The 12,451-nt window shown below is 42.4% G+C and overlaps 1 protein-coding gene across 14 annotated transcripts in view; it reads left to right on the top strand.

Moving 5' to 3' along the window:
• The window catches only part of rbfox3a (RNA binding fox-1 homolog 3a), a 1,511,127-nt gene that overhangs the window by 1,448,381 nt on the left and 50,295 nt on the right, over window positions 1-12,451 (top strand). For all 14 annotated transcript variants that reach the window (XR_010977565.1, XR_010977567.1, XM_068058136.1 and 11 more), the window contains one exon: window positions 1,007-1,060. Coding sequence is in view for 12 of the 14 variants with exons in the window: in XM_068058136.1 (XP_067914237.1) it covers window positions 1,007-1,060 (54 nt within the window). In the remaining 2 variants the exon portion in view is untranslated. The remainder of the gene's footprint in view (window positions 1-1,006; window positions 1,061-12,451) is intronic.

Below are 12,451 nucleotides of genomic sequence, written 5' to 3' on the forward strand. Positions count from 1 at the left end.
TTGGGAGTTAAAGCCCATCTGTAATTTAACAACTTGATTAAAGTAACACACACAGGAATTTAACACCAATGTGTTAACCAGTGCGTGAAAAATAGTGCACAGAGGAACTTTAACATACATGTTAGGAATAGTAGCCATTTGCACTTTATTTCACCAGCGAGTTCATGTTATGAAGTGTTTTCCTTACAGATGCAATGAACTGTGTGATTATACAAAGTATGTTTAAAAATGATTTTTTATTGGTCAAATTTAGTTTCCAAAGAGAATTTTGTCTGCATTCGGAGTCTGCATTTACTTGGAATATCAGCCTGGATTTTCCAATCAGCATTATTCTCAATGCATTAACAATGACCCCAACTGGAAAATCCAGGCTATCATGTCATGGCTTGCTCTTCGCTCTCAAAAATAATTAAATCTTTGGGGCAATAGTTTTCATAGTTAATTTAAAACGTGAACTGTTTGCTAAATAAAAAATGCTGTAGTATTTTTAAACTCTGACCACTGTTACAGTGGAGGGGGAGAAGATTTACTCTGCATTCTATTTGTGAAGGAGGAATTTATGGTTTTGCTCTTGGGTCAAATTGACAGCATGTAAATAGACTGGAACTGGAGAACACAAGCAAGCAAAAGGTCATATATTGAGCACTGAATTAACTTTGTATTATTTACCAGCTCTTAAATAGCTGTATTTATCCACATGTGTCGTACAAATATTGTTTTATGCCAAGTGATCTTTCCTGTATTTGTTTGCATTCTTTTATTTTGTCAATGGGGTCTCTTGTTAAACTAACCTTTTTGGCTACATGGATGATTCTGCATAAATAATGTATTCTAATAAATAAATACAAATGTGTATTTAAAACCTTGCTGTAATTACCTATCCAGTGTGTACGAAAGTGACTGTGAAGCTGCAAGTGAAGACAAGTGCTTAGCACTGGAGTTAGCTGTGATGAATGAAGTTTGCTGTTGCAAAGCTGTTTCACATCAGACCTGTCTCTTCTTTCAGGCTGGAAATTAAATCCAGTCGTCGGAGCTGTCTATGGCCCAGAGTTTTATGCAGGTAAATAATTTTACAAGTCAGAAAATAAGTGAAAGCAATAAAGAAACCTGCAGGATAGCAGTATGAAAAGGAGAAACAGAATGATTGAAATGAAAGCAGGTGACAGAAAGAGCTCATTTTTCATTTTTATTTCCTTTTCCTGATGCTGTACCAAATCATTTTTAATGGATACTGCCTTCGTTTCAAAGCAAGGCAGTCTGTCGAGCTCACTTGATTAATTTACCACAAATCTTTTCTCTCCCCTAACCATAGTACTGCAGTTTGCCAAGTCTAAACGCTACCATATGTTTTGTATTCCCTGGAGAGGCAGTAAATAGCCATCTTTGCCTGGCCACATTCCTTGGATATATTCGCAAATAATTATCGAAGGATTTAACATACTTTCACAAGGAATAAACTGGATAGACAGTAATTAATCACTGTTTATCAGCAGGCTCTCTATACTGGAGTTCAGTGCTATCAGTCACTGTAAATCCAGTACTGATGACAGGCAAGTCTCCCTCCATTCATCCCCAGGCTTAGTTTTATTATAGTCAAATCTGCTTCACCACAATGACAAATGGAACAGTAACCTGTTTAAAGAGACTGTATCCCTTTTCTGATGCCCTGCATAGTCCAATTTTCTGCCCAGTATTTTACATAAATATCTTCTTGTTTTGCTTACTGAGACCTTCTCACAGTTAGAAATTGATTTACAAACTCTTGAGTGCAGCTTTTAAACCTGCTGCAACCAGCATCCAATGATCTGCTTGTCGATTTCCAGGCAGCTCCATGAATTCAAAATGAAGCAGCTAGCGATCACAGCATACTGGGGGTGCTTTGAAACCAAGACTATCAGAAATCAGATCACTGCAGTAATGTTTAAACTACATTTAACCCTAATCCAGCTGAATAAATATGAAGCCTGCTTTGTGGGAAATCTGGATTAAATAGTGGTATAGTCTCTTTTTGAATCACTTTACTCCATTCTTGTAACAATTCCTTATAAAAGTTAACAAGAAAATAATTTTAAAATCAAGTAAGCTGACTCAATAAAAGACTATTCCTTTTTCACAGACATCAGTATGATAGGTAAAAGCCCTTAAAATGTGATTGTTGTAAATTTGAAGCACATTGCCTGTACTTGCTTAATTGATTTTATCTGATATATCAGTAGGAGGAAACATGCCTGTCATAGTGTGTCATTCAAAGTGCCATCCTTTGCGAGGAACATCCACTTTTCACAGCAAATGTCAATTTTACGAACTCTTAATTTGTGTACTCTTGTTACTGACCTCCAATCTCTATCATAGTTTTGGGTTTACTGTTATCCAAAACTCAGGTCAAGGATGAAGAACAGTGATGCACAAACCATGTCTTCTCAAATGGATTTCCACTTTTAATTCTTCAGTCTTGTGAGTCACTGTGTGCAGCACTTCAAGACATTTTGATGTGATACGCAGCTATATAAATTAATTTTTTTATAAAACACAGATAATATTCAGAACAAGTGAGTTTCCTTAACTGCTACCCAGGCCACTGGAACTTTAAGGTCAGTAACTTGGGGGTAAGAGTGCTCCAGTTGTTAAGTGTGTAGCAACATTGGAAATGCATTCCTAAAGTTTTCCTCCCGTCAATATTTCTTCAAAATCATAAAAACTTTTATGAACACACAGTGTTGCCAGAAATATCTACCTGAGGAAATCGTCTTCAACATATTTCTAATGCAAACACAGGAATCAGAGAAATTCAACACACATCGATCCCACTTGTGCCAACTGAATATTTCAAGAAATTAATATTCTAGTGCTTATGAAAAGAGCCTTTTCTCTCACCAGCTTTCCCCCTTTATCTCTTCTGAAGATGTTGATTCCTTGCTGGTGTTCGGTTCCACAGATGCCCTCTTTTACCACACTCAAGCGGTTACTCATGGGGTGAGTTTTGACTGATCCTGCCCAAATCCCCTCACATTATCACCCCTGTGCTCGCTGGCCTACATTGGCTCCCAGTCAAGCAACATCTTGATTTTAAAATTCTCATCCTTCTTTTCAAATCCTTTCATGGCCTGGCCCCTCCCTATCTCTGTAATCCCCTCTAGCCCCACAACCTTCCGAGATATCTCCGCTGATCTAATTCTGGCCTCGAGCATCCTCAGTTCTCATCACTCCACGATTGGTGGCCGTGTCTTCAGCTGCCTAGGCCTTAAGATCTGGAATTCCCTCCATACACCTCTCCACCTCACTTTCCTCCTTTAAGACACTGCTTAAAATCTAACTCTTTGACCAAACTTTTGGTCATCTGACCTAGTATCTCCTTTTGTGGCTTGGTGTCATATATTGTTTTATGATGCTCCTGTGAAGCACCTTGGGATGTTTTAGTACATTAAAGGCATAATATAAGTTGTTGTTGTAGGTTGATGGCCACACTCGGATACTTCCAGCAGAGTCGTAAGCAGAAGTGGGAGCCTTGGTCAATTTCCCCTTTTATTTTGTACGTTTCTTGCCAATCTTTTCACTTGCCTGCTCTCCTGAAGGCATTCATTCCTTGCTCGAGTAAGGGTACATAGCTGCAATTTGCCCTCCACTACCTTACACAATTAGACAGTGTTCATATGTGACCCTTGACATTAAGTGACACTTAGGCTGTTCATCCATATGGTCATAAAAGCTCATCCTAATAATTCAACAGAGGTAATTGGATAACAATCAAGAGCTCTGATGAATTTCCCTCCTTTACTTAGGGGTGGTGAGGCCAATTCTACGAGCTCTACTGCCACCCTAGCCAACATTCCCTCTAATTATTTTTTGGAATATGCGGACAATTTGTTTAAGTGCGCAACCGCTTTAAAACTTTATTGCATGGCCGCACACACGCAGGAACTTAAAAGGGCCGACTTGTGCGTGGCCTGCATGGGAACTTTCAGGCTGGCATGCGACCGCGCAGCTTAGTGTGAACAACGATCCGAGCTGAGAGCAACTAATGCAGCACAGGCCAGTGTTTGAACCTGGTTCTTGCTCAAGCTATGCAGTGGCTGAACTTGCTAAGGCATTGGGGGATTTGTATTATTGAAAGATTAACAAAATATTTGCAGCAATGATTTACATGCAGTTTATTATCAATTAGTCAATTAGCCCAGCTAATACACAATAAGCTAAAAGTGCATTGCAGTGCATGTCTTTCTGTCTTACTGATGTCAGCCATCTTACATGGAACAATACCAGATCAAATGTGTGACTGATTCAAAGAGATGATTAATCCAGTATTTAATCTTCTGTTGATTAGCATTTTAATTGAATAATCAGTACAGCTGTGATAGCTCATTCACTTGTTATTGGTTGCAGTGATGTAATTGTGATTGAGAGTGTTCCCTTCCAAAACATTTCTACACTGAATAGAGATAAACCAAACCGTGAATGAAAATGTCTGCAACAATAAGTCCCCAACAATAGGACTTAGCATAGGGTTTAAATGCCCTGCCAATGTTGTACAGAGACTAATGGTGTTGTTTGGCATCTGTCCAGTTAATTCAGCTACACTGACTAAATATTACCTCCTGTTACACAGGCTAGGATGTACAAGCTGCAAGTATTAGTTTCTGTGGGCTTCTCCAAAAATGGAAGCGCTACTGCACATTTGCTTGCACACAAGTTGCATACATGCTTGTGCACACAGTAGTGCTCCAAGTATCAGTGGAAGTCAGACTGCGCAGCACATGTGGTTAGTATCCTGGTCAGTACACTTATCTACCAACACATCAGTTTGTGACAGAATGAAATATAGACCATGCTTGATGTGAATGACATGATATTCAACTGTCAAGCTGTGTATTGGATTCTGAGTTGTCAGTTCCTGACGTTAGGCTAAAACTGAGACAGCATTGTGCCACCTCTAGAAATGCAGTTAGGACCATTTTGATCTTGGCTCTGTACTGAAATTTTCATGGCATATTTACACTGCTATGATTGGTATAAATGTCCTAGTATGACAAGGATATTAAGCATTGTAAGGAAAAAAACGATGGTGGCTGAGCACTAATGTTAGTGTCATGAGTGTGTACCTTTCTTTGCTTTTACTTTTCCACGGATGGCCAACTCACTAATGCACATTGTCGACAATGATTGTTATTATTCTCAGAGAAATGCTGCACTACTTATTACAGACTTGATTGTGCCAAGTTTTCGCTGTTTCTTCAATGCTTCATAAGGGATAGAACTTCCGTCCACCATTCACAAAGCAAGTAATGACCAGAGGCTGGGAGATCCCAACCAACTAGGTGTTTTCACTCGACAGACTGCTGTGGGATCCAATCTAGAGGTGGTGGCCAGCATGCTGATTGAAAAGGCAGGATACTGGCTTCCATATCGGCATATGTGATGATCAGCTCTCTTGCTCAGGGGGCTGAGAGGAAAATTACAGGGTTGATCTTGGAGGGATGCCTGTGAATACTAAAGGCAAAGTTCCCCTGGGCATGGGGTAAGCAGATGCCAGAGATGTGCCTGTAGTGGTGCGTGGTCCCCGTGCCAAGACATCCCGTCATACTGACCCCAAAAACCCTGGCAATGTCAGTGCTGGAGGGCACAGGCAGGTATGATCCCCGTGTAACTGCCAAGATCGTGACCTGAAGACTTTTGAGGCCTGTGCCTTGGCTCAGTGGTGGCACCTTTGCTTCAGAGCCATAAGGTCAAAGGTTCGAGTCCTGCTACAGGACTTAAGTGCACATAAATCCAGACTGGCAATTCATTGCAACACTGTGGGAGTCTTGCACTGTCAGAGGCTTTCAGTTGCCATGTTAAACTGAGGCTTTGATCCTTCTCAGATGGAAATTAAAGATTCCATGGCCAACTTATATCCCTCAACCAACATCATACAAAAAAAAGATTATCTGGTCATTTATTTAATTTCTGTTTCCTGAATCTTGCTGTTTGCAAATTCGCTGCTGCATTTTCCTACAACAGTGACTACACTTCAAAAAAGCTGCACATCATTGGCTGCATTACACTTTGGTATAGCCTGAGGTCATGCAAGGTCCCTGTCAAGAATGAGGCATACTAATTTAGTCATACGAACATTGATTTTAAACTGTTGCTGGAGTGAGGAAATGACTTGTTAAACCGATCAGCTGTGGCTGGAAAAAACATTTGCATACTAACAGACAGTGTGTGGAGGGACAAAGGGGCTATTCCCTGCTCCAATTTAACCCACAATGGACTTTGAGCACCAGGTATTGTGTGTAAGAAGAGACATTCCAGGGTCGGCTAAGACAAGAGAATCCCCAAACAGACATGGTCAGACCAGCTAGTCACATGACTAACCTACTTGGCAACCAGGGGTTTTCTGAATTTTACAAAGAGTTTGAACTGAGAAAGACTATTTGCTCCTGGAGCGAGAAGACCTCTCCTGTCTGCTCCCATCTCTTTCTCACAAGCCTCTGGACCCACTGAGGACACATGAACTTCAAGAGAGAAAAGTCTCCTACATTGAACAAGGTTTAAGAAGAACACTGGGCCCCAACAAAAAGCAAGACCTACCTCCAATCAAGGACTCTACGGTGAGCTCGAAGAACCATAACAAAAACTCTTCAGATGTTGCCTCAAATGTTTCCACTTTATTTCTTCTCTTTTCTATCTCTATCTGCATGTGTGCATTGTGTATGCTTGCTAGCATGGGTGCATCATGTATCCGTAGGCGTTAACTACATTAGAGTTTAAGTTTAATAAAGTTCAACCTTTTTTCCTTAAACCTAAGAAAACCTGTTTTGTTAGTTTCTTTGCCTTATAATTGGAAGTTAGTGAACAAGGATTCACTAAGGGGGAGCTAAAAACACGGTGTGTTTAAAATTAAACCCTATTACGGTAAGACCAGGTGAAGGCTGAGAGGGAACCTTAGATCCCTTTCTCACCTGGACATAACAGTCCCATTTAAATGCAAGTTTTTCATTTAACACAAAGACAGACATATGAGGGAAGTGGCTGCAAACAGAGGAGAAAATAGTTGGGAGGAGGTAGTACAAGGCAGAGCTGTCTGGGGAATCCTGGGATCATTACTTAGAGTCTTTAATGCATTACATCTAGCTGATGCCTGCTTGTAAGAGAATTTGGAATGGGCAATCAAAGAACCCAGCAATGAGAATTTAAAATACTTATCTTATCAGCTGACTGAAAGAGTTATACAAATTCTGGGAATCAAGGAAGGCTGGAAACAAAACCTGCTTGTACACATGAGTTCATTCCCACAGAATGTGTATATGGAATTTTTCACATGTGAGATGTTTCACTCTTTGTTTAAATTGCTTTTAATCTGGGTGTTTGTCTCGCAAAAATAGTTTTGACTGCTGTAGCTGGTTAGAAGTTTCCAGAAACCTATAAACTAAAATGGATTTAAGGATTGGATCAGTTAGCCCAGCTCTTGCAAGCTGAACTCTCAGCAATATGTTCACTGCAAAATACACTGGCACATAAATCTAAATCTCACACAAAGGGCTGGATTTTACCAAACCCTCGACATCGTGATCCGTGGTGGGGGCAGGCCTGAAGATGGCTCCGGATGAGGCCCGCCACACACCTCGATGCCAAGAGGGCCCAGCCCGATCCTCCCAGCGGCGGCAAGGCTCCATGGCGCTCACTCCCCTCCCCCCCCCCCCCCCCACCCCTGCCATTAGGCGACGGGACCACAATTTAAATATGCAAATGAATAAAATTAATGAATTTACATACACTTACCTCCAATCTTGAGGGCCTACCATGAACTTCGGCCTGGCTGCCAGCACTCCCACGCTTTCAGATCCCCGTCCGGGGAAACGTGGTGCCGCACTGGAGGGGAGGGGGGAGGAAATAAGTTTGTCAGTGCAGGGAGAGGGGGTAGAAACAGGGTCAAATAAAGGTAATGGGTGTAGGGGATGGATGGAAGGAAGGGTTGAACCTTAAACTTTGTGCAGTTTGGGGGGGGGAAAGTCAGATGGTAAAGGTAAGTTTTGGGGGTGAAGGGCAAATAGTTATTGTAATTGTTATTGGGGGTTGGAAAAGGGGCATTAGAATTTTATATATTTAATTTTGGGGGTTAGGACTTTAAAAATTTAAATTGGGCAGCGGAGCTGTCTGCCCTTTAAAAACGGCGCCAGCACCTTTGCACAGGCAGCTGACACCATTGCCGGGAATGGACAAACCCGCCCCCTCCACAAGATTGGGTGGGGGGAGCGGGCTACCCTGGCTATTTAAATGAGCTGCTGCGCTTGAGATTACGGTGGCTCTTTGCCGTGCGGGCTGCCAATTTTTGAGCTTGCTGCCGAGATTGGCGGCGGGCTCTTAAAATGCAGCCCAAAATTACTAATGACAACTTTTAACAAATTCTAACAAATAATTGATTCCTTAATGTGGTTCTAATATTAAATACTATAATACTAAACATACTTTAGCAGTGTCCAATCCCCTGCCGGTGACATCAGCCAGACAAAAAAAAAGCGTTTTCAACATTTGTGTAAGAAAATCGATTCAAGTAAATAGCTATATAAAGCAGTCACTAGCAGTGGCCAAATGGTCTTCCGTTGTGCTGAAACTTCGGGGAACATATTCATGAGCATGTCATCCTGTGGAATTTGCAATTAGCTGAAGTAGAAGAATTATTTTTCCTGCATTTTAAATGGTTATTTTCTTATAGAGACCCTTACAAATTATTTTATTCTGTCTCAGGACACACAGTTGGAAAGTCTCAGTACAGTTGATGAAGTTTTCAACTTTTAAAAGATAATATCGGGGATATGCATTATAGGTTAACTTTTAAAAGGAGAGCCTTTAATAGTTCAGATGCATAAATCTTTAAACATAGGAAGATATGTTCACAAAGCTGTTTTTAAAAAAAAAGGCAAATGTGGATTAGAGGTTTTACAAATAGAGGCAAAAAAGTAATGGTCAACTTATACAAATCATTAGTTAGAATATTGGGATAAAAATTCATTCTGACCTGTTTTCAGGATTATAACTAATGGCCTAGTTCCAGGGAGGGGGCTGATCACAGCTTACAGCAGCTCTCAAAAGTGCTGTGGAGCTGGTAGGAGCCCTCCTGATCCTCCTGGCTCCACAGGAAGGTAAGTTTAAAAAAAAATTCTTTCTGTTGCAACACTGCCAACAAAACCAACGCCAACAAATGTTGCTGAGTGGACCTTAAACAGGTGCTAGGCCTTTCATTCACATATGCAAGGGGCCGAATGCTTGTTTATAGAGGCTTCCCGAGATGCCTGAAAATCATCCAAGGCACTGGGCATCACTTTGCAAAATTGATCATCTTTGCCCCTGATTTCTGGACCGGTTTCTACCCCACTGTGTCCAGTTTGTGTGACCTACTTTAAGACGCCAAGGAAAAAGTACAGAAGAGATTTACAAAGATGATGCCAGGGATGAAAGACTTTATTTCTTAGGGGAGACTAGAGAAACCTGTGCCTTTATTCACTAGAACAGAGAAAGTTAAAGGACTATCTGATGGAAATGCTCCAAGTTATGAGGCATTTTGATCAGGTAAATTGGGAAAAACAACTTCCACCAGTCATTGAGTCAATCTTAAATTTGTGAAATTTGACTATCATTAAAGGAACAAAAGACAAGGTTAGTACAGTCAATGAACCACACTAGATTTTGTATTGGGAATCCCTCCTGCTAATTGTATCCATTGAGGCAGCAGTTCCTTATAGGTCCCACTCTCTGGAATTCCTTCCTTAAATCTCTCCAGCGTTCAACCACCCTCCCTTCCTTTAAGATCTTACTTAAAAATCTTTGAATAATACTTGGTTGTCTTCTAATGTCTCCTCTTTTGACTTGGCGTTCTTTTATTCTCATGCCTCTGTGCCTTTTCCTTCACTATTTAAAAGCAAGTTGTTGTTGTATAGGGTTGCAGCTCACCATAAAAGGGGAAGGTATGGCAGTAGCAGAAAAGTAGACCAGTAGTTCACAATGGAGGCATGTGGGCGAATGATGCTTACTGTCATGCTGAAAATTTGGGTGTCCTGCAACAAAAGCTGCACTGAAGGAGAGTACTTCTATTTGAGGCTAAAAGCCACCTTCCATTAAAAGCACAGATGTCAGCTGAATGGACGAAGGTTGCTGACCAAAACATTGCATTTATCCAGATCCCTCGTACTTGGCTGTAAATTGAAAAAAGTGTGCTGGTATCAGGAACAAGGCAAAAGTAAATGTGCTGCTCACTTTTGCATGCTTTTTTGTTAACATAAACCACGTCACATTGGGAATTCGGCACCCATTGGGAGATAAATTTTCTGCCCTTGTCCTTCTGGGTGGTAGAGGTCGTGGGTTTGGAAGGTGCTGTCAAAAGAATGTTGGTGAGTTGCTGCAGTGCATCTTGTAGATGGTACACACTGCGGCAACTGTGTGTCGGCAATGAAAGGAGTGAATGTTGAAGGTGGTGGATGGGGTGCCAATCAAGTGGGCTGCTTTGTCCTGGATGGTGTCAAGCTTCTTGCATGTTGTTGGAGCTGCACCCATCCAGGCAAGGGGAGAGTATCCCACTACACTCTTGAATTGTGCCTTGTAGATGGTGGACAGGCATTGGGGTGTCAGGAGGTGAGTTACTTGCTGCAGAATTCCTAGCCTCTGACCTGCTCGTGTAGCCACAGTATTTATGTGGCTGGTCCAGTTCAGTTTCTGGTCAATGTTAATCCCCAGGAGGTTGATGGTGGGGGATTCTGCAATGGTAATGCATTGATCATTAAGGGAGATGGTTAGATTCTCTCTTGTTAGAGATGTCATTGCCTGGCACTTGTGTGGCACGAATGTTACTTGCCACTTATTAGCCCAAGCCCGAATGTTGTCCAGGTCTTGCTGCATCTGGACATGGGCTGCTTCGGTATCTGAGAAGTCGCGAGTGGTACTGAACATTGTGTAATCATCAGCGAACATCCCCAGATCTGGCCTTATGATGTAGGGAAGGTCATTGATGAAGCAGCTGAAGATGGTTGGGCCTAGGATACTACCCTGAGGAACTCCTGCAGTGATGTCCTGGGACTGAGATGATTGACTGCAAACAACCACAACCATCTTCCTTTGTTCTAGGTATGTCATTGCCTGGCACTTGTGTTTTCCCCTGATTCCCATCAACTCCAGTTTTGCTAGGGCTCCTTGATGCCATACTCAATCAAATGCTGCCTTGATATCAAGGGCAGTCACGCTCATTTCACCTCTGGAGTTCAGCTCTTTTGTCCACATTTGGACCAAGGCTGAAATGAGGTCAGGAGCTGAGTGGCCCTGTTGGAACCCAGATTGAGTGTCAGTGAGCAGGTTATTGCTAAGCAAGTGCCATTTCATAGAACCATCGATGACCCCTTCCATCACTTTACTGATGATCGAGAGTGGACTGATGGGGCAGTAATTGGCCAGGTTGGATTTGCCCTGCTTTTTGTGTACAGGACATACTTGGGCAATTTTCCACATTCCCGGTAGGTGCAAGTGTTGTAGCTGTACTGGAACAGCTTGGCTAGGGGCGCGGCTAGTTCTGGAGCACAGGTCTTCAGTGCTATTGCCAGAATGTTGTCAGGGTATATAGCCTTTGCAGTATCCAGTGCCTTCAGCCGTTTCTTGATATAACGTGGACTGAATCAGATTGGCTGAAGACTGGCATCTGTAATGCTGGGGACCTCAGGAGGTGGCCAAGATGGATCATCCACTCGGCAGTTGTAGCTGAAGATGGTTGCAAATGCTTCAGCCTTGCCTTTTGCACTGATGTGCTGGGCTCCACCATTGCAGAGGATGGGGATGCTTGTGGAGCCTCCTCCTCCTGTTAGTTGTTGAATTGTCCACCACCATTCACAACTGGATGTGACAGGACTGCAAAGCTTAGCTCTGATCTGTTGGTTGTGGGATCACTTTGCCCTGTCTATTGCATGCAGCTTCCGCTGTTTGGTATGCACGTAGTACTGTGTTGTAGCTTCACCAGGCTGACACATCATTTTTAGGTGTGCCTGGCGCTGCTCCTGGCATGCCCATGCCCTCCTGCACTTTTTATTGAACGTGGGTTGGTCCCCCGGCTTGATGGTAATGGTAGAGTGGGGGATATGCCAGGCCATGAGGTTACAGATTGTGATTGAATACTGTTCTGCTGTTGCTGATGGCCCACAGAGCCTCACGGATTCCCAGTTTTGAGTTGCTGGATCTGTTCAAAATCTATCCCATTTAGCGTGGTGGTGGTCACTCATTTCAATACAGTCATGGACAGATTGGTGAGGACAAGGTCAGGTATATTTTTCCCTCTTGGTTTCCTCACCACCTGCCACAGACTAGGACTCGGCCTGCTCAGTCAGTCGTGGTGCTACCGAGCCACTCTTAGTGATGGACATTGCAGTCCCCAACCTAGCGTACATTCTGTGCCCTCAGTGCTTCTTCCAATTAATGTTCAACATGGAGAAACACTGAT

The sequence above is a fragment of the Heterodontus francisci genome, chromosome 26 (assembly GCF_036365525.1).
Source record: "Heterodontus francisci isolate sHetFra1 chromosome 26, sHetFra1.hap1, whole genome shotgun sequence".
NCBI lineage: Eukaryota > Metazoa > Chordata > Chondrichthyes > Heterodontiformes > Heterodontidae > Heterodontus > Heterodontus francisci.